At 48.5% G+C, this 17,012-nt stretch overlaps 8 protein-coding genes across 8 annotated transcripts; 6 read left to right on the top strand and 2 right to left on the bottom strand.

Moving 5' to 3' along the window:
• Positions 1-422: 422 nt before the first annotated feature.
• On the top strand, positions 423-1,053 carry N7529_009593 (uncharacterized protein; the record flags this gene model as incomplete). The annotated part of the gene is made up of 2 exons (XM_057245120.1): positions 423-663; positions 911-1,053. 2 exons carry the CDS (start codon positions 423-425, stop codon positions 1,051-1,053), a joined length of 384 nt encoding a protein of 127 aa, XP_057093383.1.
• A 1,795-nt stretch (positions 1,054-2,848) lies between these two features.
• On the top strand, positions 2,849-4,651 carry N7529_009594 (putative amidase; the record flags this gene model as incomplete). Its single annotated transcript, XM_057245121.1, has 2 exons — positions 2,849-3,141; positions 3,193-4,651. 2 exons carry the CDS (start codon positions 2,849-2,851, stop codon positions 4,649-4,651), a joined length of 1,752 nt encoding a protein of 583 aa, XP_057093384.1.
• A 1,381-nt stretch (positions 4,652-6,032) lies between these two features.
• Positions 6,033-7,318, top strand: N7529_009595 (polysaccharide lyase family 1 protein; the record flags this gene model as incomplete). Its single annotated transcript, XM_057245122.1, has 4 exons — positions 6,033-6,247; positions 6,305-6,424; positions 6,473-6,598; positions 6,649-7,318. The coding sequence occupies 4 exons, from the start codon at positions 6,033-6,035 to the stop codon at positions 7,316-7,318; spliced, it is 1,131 nt and encodes a 376-aa protein (XP_057093385.1).
• A 485-nt stretch (positions 7,319-7,803) lies between these two features.
• N7529_009596 (putative sexual development protein (LsdA)) lies at positions 7,804-8,917 on the bottom strand (the record flags this gene model as incomplete). The annotated part of the gene is made up of 2 exons (XM_057245123.1): positions 7,804-8,511; positions 8,567-8,917. The coding sequence occupies 2 exons, from the start codon at positions 8,915-8,917 to the stop codon at positions 7,804-7,806; spliced, it is 1,059 nt and encodes a 352-aa protein (XP_057093386.1).
• A 695-nt stretch (positions 8,918-9,612) lies between these two features.
• Positions 9,613-11,497, bottom strand: N7529_009597 (putative MFS hexose transporter; the record flags this gene model as incomplete). The annotated part of the gene is made up of 7 exons (XM_057245124.1): positions 9,613-9,865; positions 9,915-10,152; positions 10,209-10,311; positions 10,360-10,691; positions 10,747-11,108; positions 11,161-11,286; positions 11,337-11,497. The coding sequence occupies 7 exons, from the start codon at positions 11,495-11,497 to the stop codon at positions 9,613-9,615; spliced, it is 1,575 nt and encodes a 524-aa protein (XP_057093387.1).
• Positions 11,498-13,372: 1,875 nt separating this feature from the next.
• Positions 13,373-13,723, top strand: N7529_009598 (uncharacterized protein; the record flags this gene model as incomplete). Its single annotated transcript, XM_057245125.1, has 1 exon — positions 13,373-13,723. One exon carries the CDS (start codon positions 13,373-13,375, stop codon positions 13,721-13,723), a length of 351 nt encoding a protein of 116 aa, XP_057093388.1.
• A 927-nt stretch (positions 13,724-14,650) lies between these two features.
• On the top strand, positions 14,651-15,427 carry N7529_009599 (uncharacterized protein; the record flags this gene model as incomplete). The annotated part of the gene is made up of 1 exon (XM_057245126.1): positions 14,651-15,427. The coding sequence occupies one exon, from the start codon at positions 14,651-14,653 to the stop codon at positions 15,425-15,427; it is 777 nt and encodes a 258-aa protein (XP_057093389.1).
• A 378-nt stretch (positions 15,428-15,805) lies between these two features.
• Positions 15,806-16,808, top strand: N7529_009600 (uncharacterized protein; the record flags this gene model as incomplete). The annotated part of the gene is made up of 2 exons (XM_057245127.1): positions 15,806-16,372; positions 16,422-16,808. The coding sequence occupies 2 exons, from the start codon at positions 15,806-15,808 to the stop codon at positions 16,806-16,808; spliced, it is 954 nt and encodes a 317-aa protein (XP_057093390.1).
• Between the last annotated feature and the right edge of the window lie 204 nt (positions 16,809-17,012).

Raw genomic sequence — 17,012 nt, forward strand, 5'->3', positions numbered from 1 at the left:
ATAATCAGAGCTCGGCAAGCTGCATCCTCGTGTCTTCACCCTGAAATTACATTCCAAACGTCCCCTGCAACAGCTAGCGACCCACGGCGGCCGACATATATAACCAGCCAAAATTTTGATATTAGTAACTCTATAGTTATTCTATTCATAAACAACGTGAAAAAATACCTACCCTTTCCTCTCCTCCCTCCCCTCAGCCCGCATAACATTAATCTCATTAGTGACTGTAATCCCCGGACTATTGGCCCCATCCCTGTCCCGCTCCCCCTCACTAGATCCCCCCTCACCTCCCTTGTAACCGACACCTCAGAAGGCATCATCTCATAATCATCCTTCCCGATCTTCGACCAATTGATCAGCCGCTTGCTGTCCCGATTACTCGACGCCGCCCCGCTAGCCATGGACTTCGAGTGCCCGACGCCATGGCTGCGCAGCTTCGTCGACCGCGACCGCGTATGGCTGGACGTATACTCTGTCAGGTGGGCGAAGAGCGAGCCGAAGACGGGCTTGAGCGCTGGCACCGAGAGCGCAATCAGCGTCGTTGCGATCTCTGCGTTCTCAACGCAGAGCATGGGGTTGTAGGCCCAGCTGCCGTCGGAGGCCCATTGGCCCACTGCGACGAGCCAGACGCGCACGGCGGAGATGACGATTACGCTGCGCTTTGTTAGCTGTTGGGTCTTTTTTGGGAGTTGTGGGTGGATTGGATTGGATTGGTACGCACAAGACACCCGGGAACATGACGATCGATAGTTTGATCTTTTTCTCCATTGAGACGTGTAGCTGTTTGATCAGCAATGCTGGGATGGCGAACATGAGCACGTCGCAAGCCAGCGAGATGCCGGAGTTTACGGAGTAGACCAGGCCCCATGAGAGGCATGTGTATGTCTTTGGCTCGGATTGCCATTCGTAGGGCCACAGGCCGGTGACGGGCTTGCAGTGGAAGATGAGAAGGAAGATTTGGGGGAGATAGGCGGCGAAGAGGAGGGGTGCGGCGATGAGGATGCTCATATGGAGGATTGTGGAGCGGACGCTGAGCCGGTAATAGAAGGCTAGGCCGGAGAGGCGGCACAGGAATAGAGCCGTTGTGTAGAGAATGTGGGCGACGAAGTCGAGGACTTCGGTGTCGCGGACTGTTGGCAGCGAGAGGACATATTGGATGTATTCGATGTGTCGGCCACTTCCTAGGTTGATCAAGACGACGGATAGTACGACGAAGATTATGTAGAAGACCTAAAAGAAGGGAGTGTTAGGTTCTGAGGTATCATGGTTGTTTTAATGAATGGCCGTTGATGGCTGCTCATGCATAGCAACAGCCTTATGCAATAATGTGGGCGCGTGCAGATCTGGGGGTGGAGAGTGGAGGAGCATACAAAGGTCAAGATGGCCAATGCATCGTCTAAGCCGATTTTCTTAACGATGAAAGCTCGGGCATAAAGACGAACGATCATCAACAGGCCCGTGAAACAGATCATGAATATAATCCCGACGATAGCTGATTTATCCCGAGATTCTGCTAAATATTCCAGCGAGACATTGCTCGGAATGCGTCCTGCTGCATCTGCAGCCAGGATATCGGAAGGGACGGTCATTGCAGTTGTTCAAATGAGTGACATGGCCGAATTGAATGGGGTTTATAGATGAGACATAGTCTTAACAAACGAAAAATGAGGATATCAGACACAGTTCATAATATTGAACGAAGACGTAAACGAGTGTGTACAGTGAGGAAAGTGGAAGCGGCAGCGGGTCTTTTTCAATTAATTCCAAGAGATCATTAGGGCACCTGGCCAACGAGAGTTTGTACCAGACTGGCAAATCGTCGAGGCCCAGTACAAGTGCTGGCCCTGTGGAGCTCGTCCCAAATCTGTATCCAACTTTGGAATCCACAGGCAGATTCAGGAAAAGTATTTATCATAAAGTTTCGGTGAGGTGGTTTTGAGTGTGAGATATCAATAGTCAAAGGTTAATATACGCTTGAAGCGTGTTTAATGAACGATACGAAGTAGGAAAGTTAAAGGCTCAAGAGAACCTGTGAAGAATTCGTATACCAGTGCTGCCTTTATGCAGGGTCAATGTGCGATTTGCTTTTCCCACGTGGAAAACCGACCGTGAGCAGTTCATGCATTACCTGCATGTTAAGACCGTTTATTTGTGCCCACATTGTACAATTATAGGCCCCTATATACGGACTACTAGGCTCGCTCTGTTCTACCATTAATCAATATGACTGCGTAATGATCAAGAGCTAGGCTCGGAGGTGTAACGCCACTCTTATCGTGAAGAGAATTACAACCAGTGAGAAGGTATGTAGTGGGGTCAGGATCGCGGGATCTAACCGATCCAAGTCGATTCCGACGGTACTCGATGGAGTTGCAGATTCTTCTGGATTCAAGCTAATGTGCAATTAGGCAGGTGAGAAATTTACCAAGGTATGTTAGCGTGAAATCATATATTGAATAGCCATTAATCGCGCAAGAAGTCCACAATAATATACAATCTAGTAGGGATGAAGAAAGAAAGCTTGGCCCTAAGTCGACCTAAGTCGACTGAATAGCGCCACAACTTGACATCCGAACTATCCGGCGTGTAAAAGAAGTCGTCTAGAAGCAATATACTGCATAGAACAGTATAGAAGAACCAAAAAAAAAAAAAAAAATTCGATTGAAGACCAACTACAAAAAAAAGATGCGAATAATTCGTTGAACCAATTAGTCACGCGTTGGCCGGCGGCAAAGGGGGATCCACGATCGTTTGCCGGTCCAAGTATAAACATCTCCCAAACCCCGAAAAGATCATCACTTCCACATGGTTTTTTGGTGGGGTCTCTTTTAATCTGATTTGATTTCCGATGGCTCCTCTACTCCAGACATTGGTGGGCGGTCTTGCCCTGGCAACTTCGGTTATTGCCCAGAATGACAGCCTGGTCGATTCACAAATCCTGACCAACCCCTACCAATATGATTTCCCTCGTCTGGGTGCCTCAGGGGCTAAGCTCTTCCCCATGCGCCGTTGCCATGGATTCAAACTGGAAGAAGCTTCTGTCGATCAGATCCAGGAGCGTCTCGAGAACGGCACTTTCACTAGTGTTGAGCTCTTGGGGTGCTACCTCGACCGTGTTCACCAGACACAGCCTTACTTGAAGTATGTACAATAATGCCCGTCCAATTTGTTTGTGACTAACCATTTTCGCAGCGCTATTCTGCAATTGAACCCGGATGCCTTCTCTATTGCCCAGAAGCTCGATGCCGAGCGGGCCAAGGGTAAGGTCCGCGGTCCTCTTCACGGAATTCCTTTCATTGTCAAGGACAATATCGCCAGCAAGGACCGTATGGAGACCACTGCCGGTTCCTGGGCTTTGCTGGGCAGCGTCGTGCCTCGCGATTCTCATGTCGTGCACGGCCTCCGCAAGGCCGGTGCTATTCTTCTGGGCAAGGGTGCCCTTTCCGAGTGGGCTGATATGCGCTCGAACAACTACTCCGAAGGCTTCAGCGCCCGTGGCGGTCAATGCCGCAGCGCTTACAACTTCACCGTCAACCCCGGCGGTAGCAGCACCGGCCCCGGTGTTGCTGTCGGCGCCAACTTGGTTCCTATTGCTCTTGGAACCGAGACCGATGGCAGTGTCATTAACCCCTCTCAAAGAAACGCCCTGGTCGGCATTAAGCCTACTGTCGGTCTGACTTCCCGTGCGGGTGTCATTCCCGAGTCCCTGCACCAGGATACTGTGGGCACCTTCGCTCGCAATGTTCGTGACGCCGTTTACACTCTGGACGCGATCTACGGCGTAGACACCCGTGATAACTACACCCTTGCCCAAAAGGGCCTCACCCCCAAGGGCGGCTACACCCAATTCCTGAGCCGCAAGGACGCCCTCAAGGGCGCCGTCTTCGGCCTCCCCTGGGCCTCCTTCTGGGCCCTCAACAGCGCCGAGCAGAACGCCGATCTTCTGGAGCTGATTGAATTGATCAAGTCCGCCGGCGCCACCATCATCAACGGCACCGAGCTGCCCCACTACAAGACTATCGTCTCGCCCGACGGCTGGAACTGGGACTACGGCTCCACCCGTGGCTACGCCAACGAGTCCGAGTACTCCTACATCAAGGTCGACTTCTACAACAACCTGCGCGACTACCTGTCCGAGGTGAACAACACCAACGTCCGCACCGTCGAGGATCTCGTCCAGTACAACATCGACAACTACGGCTCTGAGGGCGGCCTGCCCGGCATCCACCCGGCCTTCGGCTCCGGCCAGGACGGCCTCATCGCCTCCATGGAGAGCAAGGGAATCATGAACGAGACCTACTTCCAGGCTCTGGAGTTCTGCCAGCGCACCACCCGCGAAGAAGGCATCGATGCAGCCCTCAACTTCAACGGAACCAAGCTGGACGGCCTCCTCGTTCCCCCTGATGTTGCGCAGAGCATCCAGATCGCTGCCCAGGCCGGTTACCCGGTCATCACTGTGCCTGCCGGCACTGACAGTGTGTCTGGAATGCCGTTCGGTCTTGCTTTGATGAACACTGCTTTCTCGGAGCCGACTCTGATCAAGTACGCTAGTGCCATTGAGGACCTGAAGAACGCTTCTGGTCCTAAGTGGAAGCGTGCGCTCCCTGAGTGGAGGGGGTACCTTGAGCGTAACTTGCCTGTTATCATGTAAGATGTGTTGGATTTCGAAATAGCGGTCTGATTCTTTTGTACCATTATATCACGCATTCTTTATGATAGACACTCTTATTAATGGATATGGGACCATTTCCGATTCGTCCTCACTGCCCCTTTTAGATTAAGGAGGTTGTATATACTGTAGTTATTCATCTCCGATTCTTCACTCCTACTCCTTTAGCCGCAGCGCTAAGGCTCGGCGAAACCCCGGCACTTCAAATTGTTCTAGACAAAAGACATTCTTCCACATTCGGTATAGCCGATAATACAGAAGCAGTCTACTCATTAGACTACACTATATAACTATTGTACCACTTAGTGTACTAATTCACCGAAATTACATCTTCAAAAAAGTCAAATAAGTCTATAATCAATCCAACTACATACTATTTTTGCACGGAACAAGACTCCAGGTGGATCGCACCAATTAGCCCCCTAGCGGCAATACGGCAGGCGGACCACACACCTGATCTTCATTGCTGATCATAGTTTGTTTTTTCGCTGGTCTTATCTCATTGATGCAAAATCAGATCCGGACCCGTGGACTTGAACTCTCCGTTGGAGATCTGCAGTCTTCATCACAACGGTTACTGGTACTGTTACTGGTCGCCAAGCCACGTCGGAAGAATTTTTTCATTCCCCTTCAAACAAAACACCTCCTGAATAGAACATCAACGGATAAACTGACCAACTGCAGAAGGGACTCTCGCTGAATAATATTCCAATGGCGCTGACCGGTTGATCAGATGTTCAACTGAATCACCGGAGACCAGCCGGTCCAAGTAACTAATCCGAAGATGAACAAGACCGAGCTAGTCTATACAGTGGGGCACATCTCTAGTTGAAACAAATCCATACACAGCTCTAACACTGGGCTTATTTGCCCTCGGTACTATGCACTATTCACTTCGCGCCGTTGTACTTCAATTCCTGGAAACGTTTGGAAGATAACGCCACTTGCACTGGTGGACATGATCACCTCGCCGATTGGTGCTTCTCTCAGCGCCTCGACTGGGAAGGTACAATATTATTCGAGCGCCAAATTTCTCCTTAGCTGACCCCAAGAACAAGGCCTGCATGCATTTCTCCGCAAACTTGTGGACATAATAACTCCACCCAGACTAGTTGTCTCCATTTAGGGGTTCGGTCCATCCACCCTGCGCCTGCTACTAGCTATCTTCTGGAAATTGAAGGAGATTACCCGGCGGTGGACCGCTGATTTTCAAACGTGCTTGTCTTAGCTTTTTCGAGCTATCCAGACTGGGCCTTGCTCCGTTGATCGCCGTCTATAAAAGATGCTTCGCACCCATGTTTTCTCCGGCTCATCATCATCCAGACTTCTCTGCATTCCTAGGTAATCGATACCAGGTTTCAACATGAAGTTCCTTGCTATTGTTGCAGCTTTCGCTGCTCAAGCCGCTGCTGTCGGTGTTTCTGGCGCTGCTGAGGGTTTCGCCAAGGGCGTTACTGGTGGTGGCTCTGCTACTCCTGTTTACCCTAGCACCACTGCCGAGCTGGTCTCGTACCTTGGTGACTCTTCTCCTCGTGTCATTGTCCTCACCAAGACCTTTGACTTCACTGGTACTGAGGGGTGAGTCGTGACTTTGCTTTGATGATACGAATACAGAACACTCATGCCTTTCTATAGAACTACTACCGGTACAGGCTGCGCTCCTTGGGGCACCGCATCTGCTTGCCAGGTTGCTATCAACCAGAATAACTGGTGCAACAACTACGAGGCGTCTGCTCCTTCGACCACTGTCAAATAGTATGTATAAAAGCATCGTTGTCCGAATATCCACACTAACCAATTCAGTGACAACGCCGGTGTCCTCGGTATCACCGTGAAATCCAACAAGTCTCTCATCGGCTCCGGATCCGCTGGTGTCATCAAGGGCAAGGGAATCCGGATCGTCAGCGGCGCCAACAACATCATCATCCAGTAAGCGTCAGCACCCCCTCACCCATCTACCCAACTAACAACCCACGCAGGAACGTCGCCTTCACCGACATCAACCCCAAGTACGTGTGGGGTGGCGACGCCATCACCATCGACAACGCCGACATGGTCTGGATCGACCATGTCACGACCGCCCGCATTGCCCGCCAGCACATCGTCCTCGGCACTGACGCCTCCAAGCGCGTCACCATCTCAAACAGCTTCATCAACGGCGTCAGCGACTACTCCGCCACCTGCGACGGCTACCACTACTGGGGCATCTACCTCGACGGCTCCAGCGACCTCGTCACCCTGAAGGGCAACTACATCTACCACACCAGCGGCCGCGCCCCCAAGGTCCAGGGCAACACCCTTCTGCACGCCGTCAACAATTACTGGTACTCGAACTCCGGCCATGCTTTCGAGATCGGTTCCGGCGGCAACGTTCTCGCTGAGGGCAACGTCTTCCAGAATATTCCTATTATTGCTGAGTCCCCTATTTCTGGACAGTTGTTCACTAGCCCCGATACTACTACCAATGCCAAGTGCCAGACTTACCTTGGTCGGTCTTGTGTGATTAATGGATTCGGATCGTCGGGTTCTTTCAGCCAGGCCGATACGGCTTTCCTGACTAACTTCTCTGGAAAGAACATTGCTTCGGCTTCGGCTTACACTACTGTTGTTTCCAGCGTTACTGCCAACGCTGGTCAGGGTAAGTTGTAAGTGTAGCCAAGCCGATGAGTTTGGTTTTTGGACATGCTGGGATTTGTCTAGGGGATGTTAGTTCCTGTTGGGGTTATTCGTTGCCTCATATTTAGGTGATTATTTGGTTTGTGTATGATTAGTGGTCTATTCTATTCTTGTCTATCAATTGAACAATATTTATTTTTGGGAATCTTTGCGTAGTAACCACGACCGTGGTTGAGTTGAAATGCTAGGATTAATATCTGGATACACTTTATGGTTGGGAAGCAGCCAATTTCATCATCAGTTTCACAGGTCATGTTCATTCATGTAAAAGGGTTATCTACTCAAATTATATTAGGGAGGCAATAAACATAATTCATTGGTGAGAGAAATCAACTAAAAGCTGAGTCAAGCTATACAATGTATTTCGCACTGCTCATAAGTCATAGGAGTGAGTGTCAGTGATAATGATATACGTATGTCGCGAATTCTTCAGGAGTTGATCTGATGTTGACGTTGAATCAGTTGATGATAATGAGGCCAGGCCCGGCAACAGTTGCTTTGGCCACACTAGATGCATCTGGGAACGGCCCTTCGGTCGTAGTTACCGCGGCGATGGTCAATCCATTCATCTCATGTGCCTCATAGGGGAACAAAGCTTCTGCAACGATCTCGTGTTCTTCGTTGGAGAGCACAGTAAGAGGCTCCACGATGGGCAGATTCTGCTGGTTGATGTAGACAATCCACAACGTACTCTCCTCAACATCTTTACGGTCGTAGAAGGAGACCTTGATGTGATCTGTCTTTGCAGTCGGAGCGGTAATGATGTTCAAAGGTTCAAAAGTCTCGAGCGGAATAGAGTTGATGTTGGGGCATGTTCCGGGGACAGTGAAACTTTGAATTGCAGTGAAGGCAAAGTTGAGGTCGCTAGTCGTCAAAAATGGCAGTTCGCTGGGGACCTTTCCCTGCATGATGCGGAACCAACCCTGCTGCTCACCCTCCTGGCCAATGATGGAAGAAACCTCGCGCGTCAATGCAAAATCACCACCAATAGCGAAACGCTCGACAACATCTTGTAGAGTTCCCAACACCACATCTGTGAAAGTACTGGCGAGCAATATGGCGTCATTGAAGTTGTCGACTGGAAAATTGTACTGACATGGCTCGATTGGCGCGATACCAAAGTGGGAAAGAGCATTGTTGGCGTCAAGAGCATGCAGCTCCTCTTGCTGCAGCGTGAATAAGTCAGTAAATCGCTTGTGGTGTTGGGGGGTTATATCATACAGCTAGGATAACCTTCAAGCCATTCAGAATAAAGTCGTAATCATCCTCGCTTGAGAAACGGTATCCCAAGACCTGATTGGTAACGTTTGTGATCAACTCATGGAAGAAGGCAACCTCGAACAGTTCGTTAAATGCCACAAGCTTGAGGTTGGTGATTCCGTTTTCACTGATACCGGGTGGAGGAGGTCCGTTCGGCAGAGTCCCATGCGCGTTTTCTTCAATGACCTCCAGTTCACTGGGGCTTGGAGTTGGCAATCCATCCGGGAGACTCCTGTGATCAGTCGAGTTCTTAATTGGGGCGGCAATGGCCAGACTGGCTATGCCAAAAAGGATGGGGAGATGAAAGCGCATTTTCACAGTGCGAGTAAGAGACGGAAACGTTGGGGATAAGAGAGTAATGTATTATAAAAGAGTCGTGAAAGAGTGACAAGGAGTCAAGAATATAAGATAGAGAATAAAGAGAGGAAAAGAGAAAGAGAGGAAGCTGGGAATATAAATATAATTCGAATGGAAGGGACAAAGATAGGAAGGCGCATGTACAACGGGTCTCCCAGTTCCACATCGGGCTATTTTCATTGGCATAGAAATATATCAAATAAGCAAATAATGATGTGATATCAAATGTATGGAATGTCAGTTTGAAAATCAATATTGCGTCCCTATTGAGTCCGTGTTTCTCCCACTTTCTGGGGCTTGGAGCCGCCACGCTCTCGCTCTCGCTTTGCGGTTTTTTTTTGGCTTCGATCAAAATAAGCATTTCCAAGGCGTGAATCTTTTTCAAAAGATTATTCGCCGTTCTTTGCGGAAGAGTGTGTCTAAATTTACAACGGTCGGTCATCATAGGCGGCGGAGTATAGAAGAGCCCGCCGACGCCACGTAAGAATCTCGTATAACTCAGCCTAGTCCCATGTGCCTAATTATTTTGCCTGCTATACATGTCAATATTGAAATTCGATGATTCCAAATACCCAGTTCCAGTTGTGAATAAGTTGTAGATAAGTAAATAATTGGAATTCGCTGGCTGTCCCATGACAGAAGTACAACGACTAAGCACGTTCCCGATAGTGAATCGACTCGGTCTCAGTGATCTGGATCTCCTTCTCAACTTGCTGCAAATCAACATGCGCCACGACTGCATCGTCGCCATCGAAGATCTTAGCCAATTCCTCAAGAGTGGGACCACGAGTCTCCACGTAGAAGAAGTACACAAACAGAAGCTCGATAAATATCCAAATCGTATAGATCATGGACAAATTCCAGTGATGAGGTAGGTTCTCCCACGCGATCGGGTTTGTATAACTAATTTGGTTAGCTAGGATAAGGGTACTTTTGTTTGAAGACAACTTACTTTCCAAGAACCAGAGTGGCCTGAACGGTCAGATTCATGATCATGATGCCCTTGGCACGTAGGCGATAAGGCAGAATTTCGAGGGAGTATGCGACCAGAAGACCCTGCCAGGCAATCGCGTAGCAAACGGAGAAGAGCCAGACGAAGACTACCTGTGGGTAGCCGGTTGATTTGACATCTTGGGTCTTTTCGTAGACGGAGGAAACGACAGTCCATGCGAGGAACATGAGGAGCATGCCTGGGAAAACAACGTTAGCATATTGTAAATTTGATTCAAATGCAGATACTCCATACCAACTGTAGAGATCAGGAAAAGAGGTCGTCGGCCAACTCGGTCGACGAAGAAGGCACTCGATACACTGACAACCAGACTGAGCAAGGTTTGTCCGCCGTTTAACTAGAGATGTCAGCTTGGTGATGTACTTATAGAAGAAACAACACTCACCGGAATCTTCTTGTTTTGATCAGTAATGCCCATGCTGTTATAGATCAAACTGGTATAGTTGCTGAACAATGCATTGCCGGAGTATTGAGAGATAATACCGAGCGAGACAAGGATTGCCAGACGGTATCGATTACCCTTGGTCTTCATGAAGTCGAAGTAGCTGCTGTTCTTCTGGTACTGCATCTCCATCTGGATAGTCTCCTTGATCTCACGGTACTCAAACTGGACGGTGGCATTGTTCTGATCGCCATTTCCGTGGTAGTAGGCAAGAGTGGTCAGAGCCTCCTCATATCGCTCCTTGGAAACCAGCCAACGCGGAGATTCCGGGACCCCTGGTAATAGTTAGAGACCAAGAAAACAGCGAAGAGCTGAATTCGCACGACTTACACCAAATAAAGCTGAGTTGAATGACTGCCGGGAGGATCTGCAGAAGGGTCAAGATACGCCAGGACCAGTCAGAGTGAATCTGCATTGTTCCCCATGCTAGCCAAGCCACAACCAATGCTCCCAAGTTCCACAGGCAGTTATAGATACTAGTGACTTTTCCGCGGTGCTGGGGGTGGGCGATTTCGGCGAGGAGGATTGGAGAGGCCATCTGCGCGAGACTGTTCCCAATGCCTAGAAGTAGTCTACCGGCAACGTACATGCCATAACCATTGCAAAAAGCTCCTAACAATCCACCCAGAATCATGAGCAGACAACCGAGGAAGATGGGAAGCTTGCGACCCCATCGATCGGCGAAAAAAGGACTAGCAAAATCAGTTGGTTTGTTTTTTTCTAGCAAGATTGAAGATGACTTACACGAATGGGAAGCTGACAAGACTTCCAATTTGATAAATGGCATTCATCAACCCCAACGACGAGCCCGTGGGCGAATCGAAATAATTCTGCCAAGAGTCCAGGTTTTGGGAGGTGTTAAGCATCATTCTGGAGGGTTTGTCAGCGTTGGATAGCACAACGGAAAATATACCACTCACCCGTCATAACCTGTAGTCGCAGACGCAACGCATAGAATCGCTGCCCAGAAATAGAGCTTGCGCAGACCAGGCTCATGCCACCAGTTCACATTCTCCAACTTAGGCTTCCCAGCCTGCGCTGCATCAGTGTTGAGGGTCGATGCCCCTACTGCAATACCCATGGTATCTAAAATCTTTCAAGAAAATTAGAAAAGAGGATATGTCCACCAAGCTCGTGATGATAAAGCACTGGGGGAACGTTCATTGAGACAGCGGGACATCACAGCGATTTTAAGCAATTCAAATTTGCCATCCTGGAATGCTCAGCTTCGATATTAGCCGGGTGATTTTAATTGGTGTCTTGGCTGGACTACTTGGGTCAAGAGCTTACCCCGGATCTGGCAGTCTAGTCATGTTCTAGAGGATAAAGAAATAAACAAATCAGAATTTCGAAAGACGCTAGAACAGATCTAGAGCAGGGCCGGGACTTGAAATGCCTATTCATTCTAGTCATAGCCGGACTAATGGACTGTCCGGCCCGCCTTACCCTAAATGTGCTAGTAAGGACATGGTTTCAAGTGCAGGCTAATTCATCGGGTTCCAAGCCATTGCCTAGGATGATGATTGGTGCGGTGAAAGACACTAAAGGCAAGTCGTATGCTCTAAGAATTAGCCTCGCTTACCATGGGTGTCTTTGTTTGGGAGACCAATCTCCCCCCACAGCTGGGCAGTCGGGCCGAGGCCCACATGACGATCAACCTGGAGAATGCAAAACACATAGAATCGACATTCCGTGTTTATTCGAGGTGTCAAATTTCATCTTGTCATGTTCAAAGTTTTGCTTTGGATGTTCAAGTCTGGACGAATATGTCCAGGGTCTCAGCGACACTCAGTTTAGCAGTCATGCTAGCCTAGAAATCGCTTGGAGGGAATGACCGGTGATGCCAAGCAGTTTAGCGGGTCTGGGTCTTCTCTTGATTTGCGGGGAATGTGCCTCTCCGCCAGTTTGACTCTCCGTGTCTGACAATAGATGGAGAGCTATTTAGCCGGAATCATGTCTTGGCATGGTCTTGTTCAGCCGCGAGCAACGCGTGTTTAAGAAGAGAAAGGAAAATGCCAATAATATATTTGTCTTAAGTTCCTATTCACCGCCCTAAATCCAACTTGCTCAGTATTCACAAATCACTTCTACGTACCAGAAGAAGAAGTTTTAATCAGTCGACAATGTCCCAAAGTCATGAGAATATTTGCTTTCATTGCCTGGGAGCTTAGCCCCAGATTCTGCTTTGGCTACAGAGAAATGCACTATGATTACCAAGGCTCATTATTCTGCTATTCTTTCGCATGGAGGACGATGCATTTAGTTTGATGGGGGGTTCCTGTAATTCAAGCCTGGCAGGTTAAGTTGGTTCTTCAGTCATATTCTATTCTAGGAATAAAACCACATCCCCGATATCCCTTGCTCTCTGTGCTGGGCTACACCGGCTCCGGAGTTCAAGCATGCAGTAACCACTGCTTTGACTAAGCTGGCCAAGAACTCTTTTGGGACGGGGAGACAACGACAAAGATACCCAAACGTCGTGTTTGGCGTCAATGAGATGTGTTGGTGTTTATCTACATATTGAAAGGCATTATTCTATTTGTTCTCCCGGCAGACATGATCATAAATCCGCTTTTCAGATCGCCGGTAATACAACCCTGAAGTCTAGCATAGCCCATGAGGCCAATCTAAAAGTATAAATAAAGATAGCTGCATTCAGTGATGTTGACACAGGCTTCTCCTTCCATAAAACCCATTCGGTCTTCCTTCTCAGATCTCGGGCTCTTGCCTACGCCGACTTCCTCACTTGCCTCTTTACATCATTTCCCAATTGCGTCTTCCCGTCAAGTCTTCGTGCGACAATCGCTATGGCTTCTCTGCGTGAAGAAATCCTACTTTTTCGACTTCTTTGGTGCATGCACTGCCTCCGTACCTCCGTGCTCGCTTTCTCTGGAAGCTCTGCCGCCTTCTTTATCGATTGCCAATACGCTCACAATCCATCTGTCTTGTGCTATCGATGCTCCAGACGCAAGTCACACTGTCATCGCGTACGTACAAGCTGGTCCGTCATATGTTTGCTTTGGTTAACATTTGCCAGCCGGCTGAAGGCATGCGCGGTGATGCCTGGGACTTGTCCTCGATTATAAAGTGGGCAGACTTCTTCTGGGAGCCTCCAACTTTGGATTCCACACAGCCAGTTTGGACAAACGATTTCAAAAATGATGTCAATACTGCTTTGGTTAAGTTGGCAAAGGCCTTTGATAATGCCGAAAGAAACCATCGCAAGCAACACAGAATCGGTTCGGAGAAGACTGAGCCTGTAGGTGCTCTTGATGAACACATTTATGAATACAGGCTTGCAAATTAATAGAGTCATGCCGCTCAATACCAGAAGTATCTACAAGATAGATATACCACCTATCCAAACCCCCTCCCACGACCTCTTATCACGGCGGCACCAGATGTTTGGGACCAATACAACGCAGAGAGTGGACAACGCCTCCGGGATGGAGATGCTGGCCACTTTACCTGGTCAGTGGGGATGCGAGATTTTCTCTCTGAGGTTCAGCAGGCTGCTATTGATCAGATATTCCCTAGAGATAGTAAGGCCCTTAGGCTTTTGCAGCAGGAGCTTGTCGGGACCTTCACGGTTACTATTCAGCGTATCTTATCCTGGGTATGATTGGAATCAAGCAGTATGTGCTGCCTTCGGTCCGCGAGAAGCTCTCGTTGATTTCTAGGTGATGGAGGATTTGCTCTTTTGTTATGAGCTAGTCATTACCCTTTTTAAATCGCGTTGAAATTGAATAAATCCAGTATACTGGTCGTATCGATCTCCGATCTCTGCATTTGCCAATTAATCTAATATATTAGTATACTATATAGGCCAGAGTTATAAACGTGTAAAAAAGATCTTGAGCAAACTTCATCAAATATTCTATCCCAACTTGCGACTCACGGATCTTGGGGTCAGATGACCTTGTCATCTTCCATCTTCCATGTTGACCGTCCTACTTCCTTCCTTTGATCTATATTTTCTCCTCTTCACACACTTATCTTTATCTTCCATCGCCTGCTGTTTTTGCAAGACTCAATATAACATCCCTAGGAGGCTTCAGCAACGCATCAATCGTCTGAATATCTTTCTCACTGTGGCTTTCAGTCTCGGTGACTCCCTCACTCGTTTTGCAACAAATTGCCCTCGCTCCTCTTTCAGTACTTTCCAAAACTCAGAAACATCTCCGAGACCGCACACCGAATCACCACCAAATTTACAAGATACCTCACCACCGTCATGAATGATACGGAGGGGCTGGTCTATTCTGCGCAGGACGTAGATCTATTCAATGAATTTCCAAAACTGGAAGGCAAATCCAACTGGGAAGTCTGGAAGTATCAGTTTTACGCGGCTCTCAACACAGTGCACCCTATGTATGCCAAGGTCGTCTTTCAAAACAAACAACCCCCAGACCCGCCGGCCTATCTCAGCATTCGACCAAAAGACGTGATTCGTGCCGCCATAGAAGACAAGCTTGGTGTTGGCCAGACCTTCGAAGAATACGGACATGCGTTCACTGTTACGAAGCAAATCTTGAAAGAAAAAGAGGCCGAAATCAAAGAGAAGAACAAGGCCCTGCTGGAGGACTTCGAGAAGAAGAAAGACAGATGGATGAATGTGAATCACAGGGCTTGGATTTTCCTCCATGTTTGCATTCAACGAGGACCAAGGACATTCATCAAGGGTATTTCCGATCCTCGAGATGCGTTTCTCACCCTCGAAGCGCAGTTTGCCCCACCTCACTGGGTATCGACTGTCCGAAGCTTCAACAAATTGAGCGAAATTTGCTATGACGGCAGCAATCCAATGGACTTCGTCCGAAACTTCCAAGAGAAGCTACAGTACTTGACAGAATTCACCGGCAGCATCCCCTCCGGTCTGGAGTTGTGTCTGTTCATCAAAAGCATCGCTGCCAATTCTCGTTACGAGCCAAGTGACTGGGACCCGGAGACCGCTGATCTGGAATCTCTGTGTTTGGATTTTATTCAATTTGAGACAACAAAGCGAGAATAGCTTTGTGTCAAGGCAATAAAAGAGGGTGTCAAGCGAAATCACCTCGCCGTTAGCCATTTGTGCCAGTTATATTCGTTGCTGAGATGAAATGAGGCCGATATACCCATGTACGTTGTAGTCAACTTTCACCATCGGCCCATGATTCTCGCAGAATGCATTCCAGTGTTTTCAAACTGATCCCTTCATAATCGGCTGAAACTATGATAGAAACGAGGTGCCCAGCAAATTTAAATTTACAAACATCTGTAGAAGTGTAGTCTTCGTTGCTCAACCCTGAGGCACCAGGGATGATGATATAATCAGATTGGCACCTGCCCAGGGACGCAGACACCAGGACACGTTGCTACTTTCCCAACGACAACTCCATCAAAATTAAAAATGGGTGCTTGCTGTAGCTCCAGTTCTGAGCCGGAACATACAACCCTCGAGATGGCATCCAATCCGCAATACAAGCTCTCCCATGAGCAGATCGATCATTTTATGCGTCACGGATTCGTGCGCATACCGCAGTGTTTCACTCAGAAAAAAGCAAATGAATGGGCCGGTGATGTATGGAAAAGACTCGGCGTCTCGCCAACAGACAAGTCGACATGGACCGCCGAAATCACGCACATGGGTGATACCAAGCAAGAACCTGTCCGAATCTTTGCGCCAAAGGCGTGGTCCGCTATCTGTGAACTTCTCGGTGGTGAGGATCGCATCGCACCGGAATCGGCTACATGGGATGATGCTTTCATTGTCAATCTTGGCTCGCCTGAGTCTGAGGGTACTTGGCCCAATCCTGCGGATCTCTGGGGATGGCATGTGGATGGAGACTTCTTTACTCATTTCCTCGATTCGCCTGAGCAGGCTTTATTGGTGATTCCTTTGTTTACGGATATTCGGGAACGTGCAGGCGGCACTATGGTCTGTTCTGATGCAATGAAATTCATTGCTCAACATTTGGTACGTGTGCAGATCCTGGCTTTTACTCTTTGTTTTGACTCGTTTCTAGTACGACCACCCTGAGGGTGTGACGCCATTTATGCTTCCTCGCGGTCAAGAACCCGATGGAAATCCCATGGATACGCCCTTCTACTCTGATATTGTCAAGAACTGCAGCGAGTTTCATGAGATGACTGGCAATGTCGGCGATGTCATTCTTCTCCACCCTTTGATGTGCCACTCCATCGCAGTAAACAGCTTGAGGCAACCTCGTGTCATAACCAACCCACCAGTCTCATTGAGACGGCCTTTCAACTTCGATCGGGATGATGGGAACCAATATAGTCTCGTCGAGAAGAAAACGCTCGACTTGCTGAGCAAAGACAGGCTTCCTGGTTGGAGGATTCGGGGACAGCGAGAACTTGTTGTTCCTGAGAGACTCAAATGCATAGATTAAGCGATTGCGAGCGAGATTAAAGTCTCAAGTATCATCAGCAAATGTACGATGGCATGACTTGCACAATGCACACTAACGGCGAGCAATGTAGTCTACAGTTAATCAACAACCTGTAAAATTACATGTATTCATTCATGGCATATCCGTATTCTTCAACCGTAGATTGTAAATACGCATGCCTTGGTGCACAGATCATCATTCAGT

This window comes from Penicillium soppii (genome assembly GCF_028829465.1).
Source record: "Penicillium soppii strain IBT 18220 chromosome Unknown utg000007l, whole genome shotgun sequence".
Taxonomy (NCBI): domain Eukaryota; kingdom Fungi; phylum Ascomycota; class Eurotiomycetes; order Eurotiales; family Aspergillaceae; genus Penicillium; species Penicillium soppii.